We start from the raw sequence: 13,007 nt of genomic DNA, 5'->3' as shown, positions 1-13,007 counted from the left end.
CCCTATTGCAATGATTACTTTTATTGACTAAACGTAATGTCTAATTTTCTCCTCTTTATTTTGCATTTCTTAATTTCACTTCTTTTTCTAAAAAAAAAGTGTTGTTTTTCAGCAAGCTTTCTCTGTAAAGATACTTTTCTTTAGACTCCTGGGTAAGTGCTAAGACACATCTTAAACTCGTATACAATTTTTAGGGGCAGATTGTTAGCGCTACTGTTTCACGGGTTCACTTCCCAGCGATGTACTCCCTGTGTTTGTCAAAGGTCTACTCCTGTTACTCCGGTTTCTTCCCACAGTCCAAAAGCATGGAAAGTTTGATTGATTATCATAAATTGTCTTTAAATGAGAGAATTTTAGCAGCATTTTAAACAGGCTAGCAAACTGTTTAGTTCAGTTGTATTCTGCCTCTCGCCCCAAGTAGCTGGGATAGGCTCCAACCTATCAGCCGTAGAAAAACGTACAAATAGTGTTCAGTACATTTACCGAAAACTAACTAAATAGAACAGACTTGCCGTGAAGCTTTTACTTGTTTTCCATTTAATGCTTTTGAATACTTATTTTTCACATCGATATTCTCACTTGAACATTAATCTGCATTGATTTAGCTTTAACCGATGTAAGTACCTTTTCGGTCCGTCACACATATTCGATTGCTTTTTAAAAAACTTTTTTATGAGTGAACAAAACTTCAACTGAGCTATTGAACAACACTTTCTACACAACATTAAATGTGTATAGTAGAAAAAAAATATGTGTCTTTAAAGTGACGACGGCGTTGATTGGCTAAATTGTGTCTCATTTCACTTATTAAACTTACGAGTTATCAATACAGTTTTATAATAAGAAAATACGTTTATTTGTCAAGACCTCTTAGTCCCTTGAACGTTTATATTGCGTCGTACGATTAAAAGTGTGTTATTTTATCGAAAACCGTTCGGCAAATCAGGGGCGTTCAAATGATCCGATTGTTTTCCCGCCACTGCGTCATCTTGACCCTGGTGGGGTCAACTTTGAGTACTTATCTTACCCTTTTAAGTATATATTTTATTGAGTATTGTTTTGATTGTTTAAGCGCTTTGTGACCCTGGTCTGGAAATGCGCTTTACAAATATAAATGAATTACTTACTTACATACTTACTTTTTTAATTTTAACCGTTCAGCAAATTAGGGGCGTTCAAATGATCCGATTGAAAAAAGATGGTCTTTTTTGTTAAAAAAAACATGTTTTAAGTGCGGTATAAAGTTTTATTTTTGTTGACTCATGGAATAAGTTTTTAAAAAGAGTTGCGTTTGCAGAAATGACAGAGTGGACCGGTTGGAATTTGGCTTTATACCCTAAATAAATAACATATACAATAAAAAATATGATATAAAATGAGGTTTTTAAGTTGAAATTAGCATCCAAACATCAAGCAAGTTGGACTCAAATAATAATAATAAGAAAAGCTATTCCTGGAGTTGTCCCCTCTGGCTGGAACACGTCTCACTCGGTGCCATTTTCATAATTTTTTTTCTAAGTACAGTCATTTCTCGGAGGGAAAGAAGCAGGAAAATGTTTCAATTTGTCAGGAGTTGTTGTCGTTTTTCCTTCTGCCTGCTGGTGTGAAGGGAACAGTGACATATCTCCAGAAAAAAAAGGCTGTGCTGGACTGAAATCTCATTTAGTGGAACCTGTCATGAGGGCAGATATGAGTCTCAGTTCGGGGACGAAGGGACTTTTTCTCTTTTTTTTTTTCCTCCTCCTCCTCCAGCGTGGACAGGTGTTGATAATACGGCGAGAGGAAGATGGACAAATGTATCTGGCGCCTCCTATATAATTTTATTTCAGCTGTTTGATATGAGATTTCCCTCAAGTGTTTCCGGAGGAGCTGGACGGGGAGAGTCGGGTCACATGATGCGCTACATCTTCCAGGACTCTGAAGTTATTTGTGTCGCAGATATTTTCAAAAGGCTCGAGTATTTTTTTTTTGTAGACTGTATTTCTGGCCCTTTTGAGCGTGACACTGACTCTCATGTGATGCTCTTGCTGCGTTTGTCTTTTTTTCAAGTCTGCTTCTGTGTTTTGTGCTCCGGTTTCCTCCCACATTTCCAAAGAGGTTAATTTTTGACTCGTAAATGTGATTATTGTGAGTCTTTACCTGTCTTGCTGGTGACATGTCCAAGCTGTCCCCTGCCTCTAGTCCCAGGTAGCTGGGAAAGACGTCAGCTCCAATATAAAAAGAAAATAGTGAACAATAAGGGGTGAAGTTGTTTAAGTTTGATGATGAGAGGATGGACGTGTGTTTCAAAAAGGTTATTTAAATCACATATAAGATTTAGATAAATTCGATTTTTTCCTTTATTAGTCAAACAAGGGGAACATTTCTTTTTACAGCAGCATCAGGTGAAAATATATAATAATATACAATAAGCAAGAGCACCCAAGAAAACAACAATTGAATAAAATACTTAAATAAGAATACAAAAAATTGAATTATAGATTTTAAAAAACCTATCACAATAAAAGCGCTCTATAAATATAATTTACTTACTTACTTAATATACAGTATATACAAAAATGTACAGTATTTACAAAAGTCCCTGTTAGTTTTTATCTGGTCCAGTTCTCAGGCTGTAGAAATTAATGTTATTAAATATAATAAATATGTTCTTTTGTCATTTTAAATCTCTTCATTTATGTGCATAATAAGGGGTGAAGTTGTTTAAGTTTGATGATGAGAGGATGGAAGTGTATTTCATTTATTTCGTTTATTTTAAGGTTATTTAAATCACATTTAAGATTTAGATGGATGAGAATTTATTTTCCTTTATTACAGCAGCATCAGGTGAAAATTAAAAAATACAAGAAACCAAAAATTGAATAAAATACTTAAAAAATAATTCTATAAAATAGAATTCTATATTTAAAAAACCTTTTTATATCACAATTTACAGTATATACTAAAATACAAAAGTTTACAGTATTTAGAAAGGTTAGTTTTTATCTGCTGCAGTTCTAAGGATGTAGAAATTAATGTTATTAAATATAATCAATATGTTAATTTTAAATATCTTCGTTTATGTGCATCCGGTTGTAACTGTTTTTTTATGATGTACTTCCTTTTTTTTTATTGTCATGAATTTGTTAATTTCAAACTAATTGACGTATAATCACCACAATATTAAAACTTCACAACATAATAATATGCCTTTGAAAGCATGTTTTTTATGTCATCTATTTAATGTGTGAGGTTTACAAACAGATGTCTAAAACACAAGAAAAATAAGACTAAAAAATAATTTTAGATGTCAAAAAAGGGGCAAATAATTGTTTCTATCTCCTGGACAGCATCAATTGATAGTAAATAAAAGTGTCTTTACAAAATCTATTGAATAACAACATAAAACACTGAAGAAACTTTCATTTTACTTTAAAGTTTTCTCTCAATTACAATGTATAAAAGTGATAATATCTCATCTCATATCTCATAAAATAATTCATATGAATGAATCGCTGTAATGTTTATATCTGCAGGTAACTAGAAAAAATAAGTTTGTAGTTAAATTGCATGAAACAAAAACTAAAATCAAGAACAGAACAGGAAGACGTATCTTCACTTTACGAGTGCATAGGTGAATAAAAAAAAAAGGTATTTTTTTCCCTGCGTTTTATTTGTTAGTCTTTAATCAAAAGCAAACATTTAATACGGCTAAACAAATGGTTATAATGAGCCACGTTGAAAAAGGTCGTCGACGAATGCAATTCCCATCAGATGAAAAGCTTTGTTTAATTAGCGTCTTGTTATTTCGGTGCGAGCCTGCGCCTCGATGATGTTCGCTCAACCCGTTCTTATCAGGTAGAAGCTATTAAAAGAAATCTGCTTAAGCTCTGTTAACCTTCCAGGCTACTGCTATTTAACCACTCAAGGTAGCGGTTAACGGACCCAACATTTTTTAACGATGGACGTCAGCAGAACGCTAATCGTAGGAAAATTACATCCTTCTTTACGTCTTCTTTGTCGCTCTAGAAGAAGTCTCTCCATCCTCTCGTGTTCTTCAATAATAGCCTGGCTGGATAGAGATGATGCCTCCATCAGCCCTAGTTTCGACCCATTTTTGGCCGCAGTTAGCGTTAGCATTAGCTTTCCACGCGTTGAAACAAATTCTACCACTTCTCGCATTCTGGATCCTTGTAAATAAACAAAAGGAACATTTAATCTCTTGTCTAAAAATGCTACATACATAGTAATTATCATTTTAATTTTATGTGTACACATTTTTCTTGCTAGCATGTTATACTGCAAATTTTGTAGCATTAGATTTTTTTTGTTTTTGGATTTTGTATGTGTCATGCTTTTTAATATCCCGATTGGCTCAGAGGATCGCAAGTATATATATTTTTTTCCATTTTGGGGCTTAAAGTAGGTTTTATATTTAGGTATTATAGTGTATATTAATTTGTGTTTGATACTTAAATAAAGTTCTTTTTTTTTCTATACTGCGATATATTGTAACAAAGGTCAAACTACACTCAAAAGCGTGTCTGGATTCGGGAATTCATGAAGATGTACAGTATGTCCGGAACTGGAAGGTTTGAATTGTTGTTGGCGTATTTTAGTTGCATAAACTGCATAAAAAACCTCAAAATTGTTCAATCAAAGATTGTTTTTTTTAATCTGGATGTTTCCGTTTTTGTTTGTTTGGGTAACTAACCGTTGACTATCTTGAATTAAGACATAAAGATTGCTCAAAGTGCATCACAAACTGGTGTTTTAGTGTGTAACTCTACTTTAAAGTGTCAAACCTAAAACCATATTCAAGATTCAAGGTGTTTATCGTCACGAGTACAGTAGGATCGGGTTCCCTGTGCATTGACGTTCTTACTTTGTTGCCCACAATGTCAAAAAATACAAATGTTACATATAAAACTGTAACAGCAGGAAAAGGGAAATCTTTTGGTCAAAAAGCCATATGTTATTACCAAGGCAGAGGGTCTAATCTGGCCCAGAAAGTCTATTTTATGTGGCCCACCAGATTGGATGTGTCAAAATCAAAATCGATTTATATTCTAGTTAATATTGTGACCTTATCATTTTATATTCAGATTTGTAAAATTTTAACGGACGTTTATTGTTTTGACCCAACACTGAACAGTTAAAGTGAACCATAATCTATGGTAAAACAAACCTTCGTGGACGAGGTTTCCCAGAAGATCCTCAACCTGGTTTTCCATCTTTGCCACGTGATCGTCCGCCTGCACCTTAAAGCCAAAACCTCAAAAACCCAGCAAATCTTCTCTGTCATTTTTCAAAAACCACACTTCGGAGAATCTGTTGCGCTGTGCGGTTCGCGGGGGAATTGGCCGTATAGTTTTACGGCCGCTTTTATGATCGCTGTAAACCACACAAATAACACTTTACAAACCTGATTCCGGAGTTTAAACTAACATAAAAGCCACATAATTCTCATTCATTTTGGACATTCCCCAACAGATCGGCCCCCTGGTCGTCACGCAGTAAAAAAAAAAAACATTAGCTTGTTTTATTCGTAGTTAAATAATGAGTACAGTGTTTTCCAAGCGTGAGTGAATGCTAGGCCAGTTTTCCACGGGGTTGGCGACTTAATCAACCACTCTCAGGCGAGTCGCTTACCAAAGAAGGGTTAAGTGCTATCGAAGGAAGTGCTGGTCCAGATGATAAGTCATTGACATTGATCTCCTCCACAGGTGTCCTCCATGGACTTCATGGCGATGAAGCGCTCGCAGCTGTACGGCATGACCGGTAATCCATACTCCACCCAGCAGCAGCAGCAGCAACAGCAGCAGCAGCAGCCGGGAGGCGGTCCTTACCCTCCCGGACAGTCCTACACGTCGCCCTCGCACCGGTACCCGATGAGCATGCAGGGACGGGGCCAAATGAGCATGGGCGGGATGCAGTACCCTCAGCAGCAGGTGGGTCGGATACGTTTCCCAGAGTCCCCTAGGAGTTTTTTTGGGGAGACTTTGCATGGCTATGGAAGGTGCTTAAGAATTGTGAGGTGGTTACCTTAAAAGGCTATCGTCCGTCGTCTTTGGATCATCTGTAGAGATCGGTTCTTTCCTTAAGGGTCTCTTTGGATCAAGAACCTTGCTACTGGTAGTAGCTAAAGGGGTTGTTTTCGGATCTCCGTTCTTCAAGGTGTTCTCTATACGTTAAAGGATTTGGGGATAGATTGATAGAAAAAGGGGGATCAGGGCAGAGTCTCCGTGGACCGTGAGGTTTGCTGATGATATAGTGATTTGTAGTGAGAGTAATAGGGAGCGGGAGAAGACTGTGTTCGACATAAGAGGGCCGGAGATGTTTGGGGTGGTTACCTTAAAAGGCTATCGTCCGTCGTCTTTGGATCATCTGTAGAGATCGGTTCTTTCCTTAAGGGTCTCTTTGGATCAAGAACCTTGCTACTGGTAGTAGCTAAAGGGGTTGTTTTCGGATCTCCGTTCTTCAAGGTGTTCTCTATACGTAAAAGGATTTGGTGATGGAATGATAGAAAAAGGGGGATCAGGGCAGAGTCTCCGTGGACCGTGAGGTTTGCTGATGATATAGTGATTTGTAGTGAGAGTAATAGGGAGCGGGAGAAGACTGTGTTCGACATAAGAGGGCCGGAGATGTTTGGGGTGGTTACCTTAAAAGGCTATTGTCCGTCGTCTTTGGATCATCTGTAGAGATCGGTTCTTTACTTAAGGGTCTTGCTCTTTGGATCAAGAACCTTGCTACTGGTAGTAGCTAAAGGGGTTGTTTTCGGATCTCCGTTCTTCAAGGTGTTCTCTATACGTTAAAGGATTTGGTGATGGAATGGTAGAAAAAGGGGGATCAGGGCAGAGTCTCTGTGGACCGTGGAGTTTGCTGATGATATAGTGATTTGTAGTGAGAGTAATAGGGAGCGGGGGAAGATGGTGTTCGACATAAGAGGGCCGGAGACGTTTGGGGTGGTTACCTTAAAAGGCTATTGTCCGTCTTCTTTGGATCGTAGTCATCTGTGGGGATCGGCTTCTTTACTTAAGGGTCTTGCTCTTTGGATCAAGAACCTCCCTACTGGTAGCAGCTAAAGGGGTTGTTTTCGGACCTCCGTTCTTCAAGGTGTTCTCCATAAGTTAAAGGATTTGATGATGGAATGATAGAAACTAGAGTTCAGGGCCGAATCTCCGTGGACCGTGGAGTTTGCTGATTATATAGTGATTTGTAGTGAGAGTAATAGGGAGCGGGAGAAGACGGTGTTCGACAAAGGAGGGCCTGAGATGTTTAGGTGCAAGGATGACGAGGATGGGTTAAGGTGAGGAACTTGCTATGGGAACCCTTGATGAAAATCCTGTCGATGCTAACCGTTGCTAACCAAAAAGGTAACAATGCTGAAATTCCCACCATGAAGACATGTCTATACCTCATAAAAAAACAGAGCAATTGCACTGAAATGTAGGTCGAGTCTCTCTTCTGTGTGCATCGTTGTGTGTCGTCAACATGACTCGGCAGTTTTTCGGGGAGTAATTCTTTCATGGCTGTTTCAGGAAACCGTCATTCTGCAAAGACAAGTCTCTGTTAATAGACAAAAAATTGTGAGTCTCAAATCCCTTGCATGAATGCATCTGTATTGTTTTACTTCTGTGTGTGTGTGTGTGTGTGTGTTTGTGTGTGAGCGCCTTGGCAGAAAAGAAGCGCCGTGTGATTTTGTGCGTCATTCATCAGGATTGATATGGACAGCCGACTGTCTGGTCTAGTTTTTGTGGACAGAAGTAACTCTTGAGAGTCTGGATGATGATTAAAAGAGTGAATTCTGGTCATTGATGTAGTATTTCAGGTGTACTTCCTAGTGTACTTCAAAGGTGGGAGTCTCCCACACTTTTTATTCGACTCATTCCTGTTTGTAGTTCTACTTGCGATTTTTTGGGGGGGCAGTTTGTGGCCCTTTAAGAGATGATGCGTAATAAGGTGTTGTCGAATTGATTGACAGTTAACCTCCGTATTAGCCACCATAGCATCAACTTGAAAGGCACGTTTTCATCGACCAATCATAATGTCAGGTCGAACTCTTGATCAAGGTTTTGCTAAACCAGAAAAACTTGAATTCCATCATTAGTGTGATTCAAATCCAGATTTTATACATCAAACTTACACAAAAAGGACAAAATCCTTCTTACCGGCCGAATATTTTTTAATATGTAACAGGATGTAAGATTTTAATATTTGGCTTTTCATACTTAGCGGCTCAATTACTCTTCATTATCTTTGAGTTTGTCGTTCTTTACCTAAACAAATTTATTGTATATTTCTTGTCTTATCTTAAACCGTCTTGTAAACAATAATAAAAACCCCTATAAAGTCCCATATTTTAGTCACTATATCAACATGTACCATGATCTGGATTTGGTTTTATACGGTCTTTGTTGTGTGTTTGGCTGAATCGGTTTTATATTTTTTTGTAGTACTTTATTTTTCAGGTTTTTTACAAAGACAAAAATATCACATATACGTAAATTACACTTCACCCTTAATGTATAGTCAACAGAAGTGATTATTCAGTTACATACTTGGCATACAGTATATAATAATCAAATGAATCAGAAAAATGATGGTAGAAGAAAAAACAAAACCCCAAAAAAACAGGGAAAAGAAAAGAAACAACATTGTGTTGCACCTTGAATTCGGTGATAAAACGTTCTAAATGTCACTTATCATTTATAATGTAATGAGGTCTATGGATATTCTTATTTAGAGGCGATATAGTCAAGAAGAAGTTGCCAAATTTTTTAGAACATTCTTTTCTTTCACGTCAAATTTCTTCCATGTACAGCGTGTTGTCGGCCATGAGTCGGCTATATCTATTTTTACATGTATTTTACTGATTGAAGGTTAATTTATAGTGGAAATTAAAACATTTTTTTGTTGGCGTTCGAATCTGAAAACTATCAGTGAGGGTCTACTATACACGTGTGCATTAATTCCAACACATTTCCTATGTGGGTCGTAGTCATAAGACTTTATTACGCCGGGTTTTCTGAAGTAGCTACGAAACATCCCAGCTGAAATTTCAAGGAGAGTACACATGTGGGAGCTACCGTGGTGTATGTTAAGTCTGTCGACACATGACGGCGTACAGTCACCAAACGCATCCCCGGATCCGTTTTTTCCGTGATGAAAATCCTCCGGCGTATTGCGTTACGGGCAGGCCGGGGCGCTCGGGTAGCAATCACAGCGTAGCACCACGGAACGTAATTAGTTCAAATAGAATTAGTTGTTCACGTCGGCTATAGCCATGGGAACCGTGCTGCTGAAATTTCTAATTATCTGGCGCCGGAGTTTTTTAAAAAAGCAACACACGCCACATCGGCCGACGTGCAGACGGTTGAAATCTAGCTCGCGGTAATGAGTTCGGGAGGGAGGGAGGTTCAATCCTGAACCCTCAGATGAAGGGGTGTCGAACCTCACCTTACGGAGCAGGCGTTTGAAGGAAGGTTCTTTTTTTGCCCGCTTTCCCCCCCCCCCGAGAACAAACATGTTTTCAGACCGAGTTGAAGAACCTCTCGCTTTGATAAACGGAGCCGCTATCGATGGCCCCTCGTAGCTTCTGGAAGCTAGCATTTGTCCTCCACGTCTTCTGTGAAGAGTTTCTGCTTCTTTCATCATATCTTCTGAAGCACTTTACCTTCTTATAGAGGGGGGCGGGGGGGGGCATGTTGTGATGTCAGAGCAGCTAGCTCTAGACGCCCCGGTACGATCTCTCGGATCAGCTGCCTCAGCGAAAGGGGGATTCGACGTGTGATGTAAGAAGCGACACATATTAGTCCCTCACGGCGATGCTGGGCTGTTGCCAGGGCAACCCGGGCGAACGATGGATACGTGTACGAGTCGATCTATGAGATCTTCCACCGGAAAAGAGTTGTTGTCGTCATCATGATTTTTCTTATTCAGATTCATCCTTATTATCATATATATATACTTGGATCTTCCTTTATTAAAGCCCCCCCGAGGATGTCCCTGATTCACAAACCACATGAAGGAATTACTCACCAATAATGTATACAAGATGTTCACCTAGAGGTCCTTTAAGGAGCTACAACAAAGACCAGAGTCCATCAAAATTATTTGTCTGTATTATATTAAGATTATTCAATAATAGTTAATTTAATTATCATTTTATTTTCATGATGCTGCCTCCATGTGCATTATATAATAACAAACTTTTATTATTATTATTATTATTATTATTATTATTATATACACTGTATATATGTACATATCTCTCTCTCTATATATATATGGATATATATATATATATATATACATGATAATTCTGTATATATATTTACATTATATAGTATGTTTCTCTTAATATGTTAAGCTAATATTAGATTATTTTTTAATTAAAAACCCTATTAAACCATTTCTATTATATCTCTCTTATATCACATTTACTCCTCCACCTCCACCATCATTTAATTCTAATTTTATTATCATGATGCTGCATTTTGTCCATATGCATTGTATAATAACACATTTGTATTATTATTTTGAGTTATAAACAGTGTATGTATGAACATATCTCTCTCTCTATATATCTATACATAGATATATCTATATCTATACATATACATTATAATTATGTACATATATTTACAGTATATAGTATGTTTCTCTTAATATGTTAAGCTAATATTAGATTATTTTTTAATTATAAACCCTATTAAACCATTTCCATTATATCTCTCTAATATCCCTTTTACGCCACCAAAAAAAAAAGTATTTAACACATAATTTTGTTATCACTGTCACTTTTATACTAACTAAAGATTCATATTAATCTTTCTAAATCATTGCATATTTTTTAAGTGTTATTTATACGTGTTATGACTTGAATTTATTTGTTTTTGCAATTTTAAATCATTTTTCTCATGTAAAATATCTTTTTTGTCACCATTAAATTGCGTATAATGTTCAGAATTAGTCCGTAAAAAATAGTATAAAGTATAAATGTATTCTCATTTATTCCATCTTTCATTTAACATGTACTTTTACCCTCGGAATATTGTCTTCTTTGCTGTGATTGGACGATATAAAATCTGTTTCGCTTGTTTGTTTGTTTTTATAGTTGATCTAAAACATGCACAGCTTTTTTTGGGGTAAAGTATTTCTCTGATGCTTTTTATGCATCAAAAAAAACAAAAACAAACAAACCTGGAACGGACATGAGCACTCAAAATACAAGTACATTTTAGAAAAAAACAAATGAATAATTATAAACCTATTTTGAAATATAATAATAATCATTATTAATCTATGGCGTTCAGAGCTAAAACGGTTAAAACGACGTCACGCTCGGGTCTTATACTTTGCTTTATGGAGAGAAAAGGTCAATGCTGAGTGTAATGTGGCGTTTATTCGCCGCTTCAAGACAAACAAAGATACAAGCTTTTCCGATTGATCGAGCGCGCTCTTTGCCGGCAGCTCTACAGGTCAATAGCTCCGGGAAAGACGGTCCCGAACGATAATAACATCGTTATATTTAAGGCAAATTTGCGGGCCGAGAGGTCCTCCCCCTATTGCCTTATTGGTTCCTTCAAACTCCCTGTGTCACGATCTCCTGTGGAGAGTTCTTCCTACTTTGTTTCCTTTTCTAATCATTCAAATGTTCTTGGGTGGAAGTTCCTGTCTCCTCGCCCCCCCCCTCGCAGGTGTGTCCCTGCTTCGTTCTTTTGATCCACGACCCAAGGTGTGAAAAGGGCAGACAAACAGACGTTTAAATAACCGGTGTCATTTCTCTAATTCTGTTCCAAGCTTGCCTTGAAAACAGTGTGTCAGTCTGGAGTGAAATGTTGATTGTGAATGTGTATTCAAACGTTTAAGCTCTTAGATGAAGCTAGAAATGTATACTTTATATTTTGATTATCTTTTAGCATTCATTTAAGTATGGCGTATACGTATAGTGTTTAATCATTTTTAAAAGAACTGTTTGTTTGTGTCCACTCAGGGCCACCGTACACACGGTAGCAGGCGATTATAGAAAAGTATGCCTCGGAGGTCTCGCCTCTCAGACTTAAAGCTCACATTCTTTTGATTCCCTTCAGTCTGTCGTGGCTTGTCGCGCCGACGGTTCACCTTCCCAGCATGCTTCCATCCTTGTGTACACACTCACGCTCGCATTATCCAAATGGACTCGCTTCATAATGCATTCATGACTTCTCGCCTGTAATCCAGCTCAGAAGACAAGCACAGACACGTATATGTAGATCTTGCCTCTCGAAAAAAAAACGCCGTTGATTAAAAAAAAAAAAAAAAGAAAAGCCGCCTCTTCCTGCCTTCGGCGACTCGGCCTGGAACTGGAGTGTGAAGCGCGTCATGCTGCGTCTTCGCCATCAAACGGGTGTGTGAGTCAGACCGGGCTGCTCATCCAGACATGTGAAGGAATGTATGAAAATGTGCTGCGAGTGAAGAGCGCCAGAACAAACATATCAGCAGATTAGAAAAAAAAGAGGGAAGAGAGAGAGAGCGAGAGAGCAAAAAAAAAAAAGGCCATCGCATCATCGGGAAAAGGAGTTTTAAAGAAGGATGTGTTGTGTGTGATGACATGTATCTGCTGACTCCACAGTTCAAGGGTCAAACTACTATCATTGGTTGTAAACAAAACAAAAGACCGGGACGAGCTGCATCAAGAATTTATGTCACGCATGAAAGATTCAGTGGGAAACCAGAGGAGAAACATTTTTCTTTCCCAAACTTGGGTAAAAAAAATATAGTTGTTGTGGCTGAGAACCATGGACTCAGATTTCAGAGACTCCAGTTAGAAGAAATAGATCCAGATCTACAAAACCTTCTTAATGTTAGTTCAAAATTGTACTCGCTAAACCAGTTTCATTCCCAATTGATTTTACTTTCATCCCATTAAAGCAGCACTACGTAACATTGTCGTCCCCGGGGTCGCGGGGGCAGCGGCTTCAGTAGGGAGGGCCCCAGACTTTCCTCTCCTCACCTACATCTTGCATTCGCCTTCTGAGATTCTT

General features: G+C 37.9%; 1 protein-coding gene across 3 annotated transcripts in view; it reads left to right on the top strand.

Annotated features, from left to right (window-relative positions):
* Positions 1 to 13,007, top strand: part of arid1b (AT-rich interaction domain 1B) — a 269,267-nt gene that overhangs the window by 49,358 nt on the left and 206,902 nt on the right. For all 3 annotated transcript variants that reach the window (XM_087780581.1, XM_087780582.1, XM_087780580.1), the window contains exon 2: positions 5,706 to 5,930. In XM_087780581.1, the coding sequence (XP_087636707.1) occupies positions 5,706 to 5,930 (225 nt within the window). The remainder of the gene's footprint in view (positions 1 to 5,705; positions 5,931 to 13,007) is intronic.

This window comes from Callionymus lyra, chromosome 18, assembly GCF_982586985.1.
Source record: "Callionymus lyra chromosome 18, fCalLyr1.hap1.1, whole genome shotgun sequence".
NCBI lineage: Eukaryota > Metazoa > Chordata > Actinopteri > Syngnathiformes > Callionymidae > Callionymus > Callionymus lyra.
This window is presented reverse-complemented; position numbering and strand designations above follow the sequence as displayed.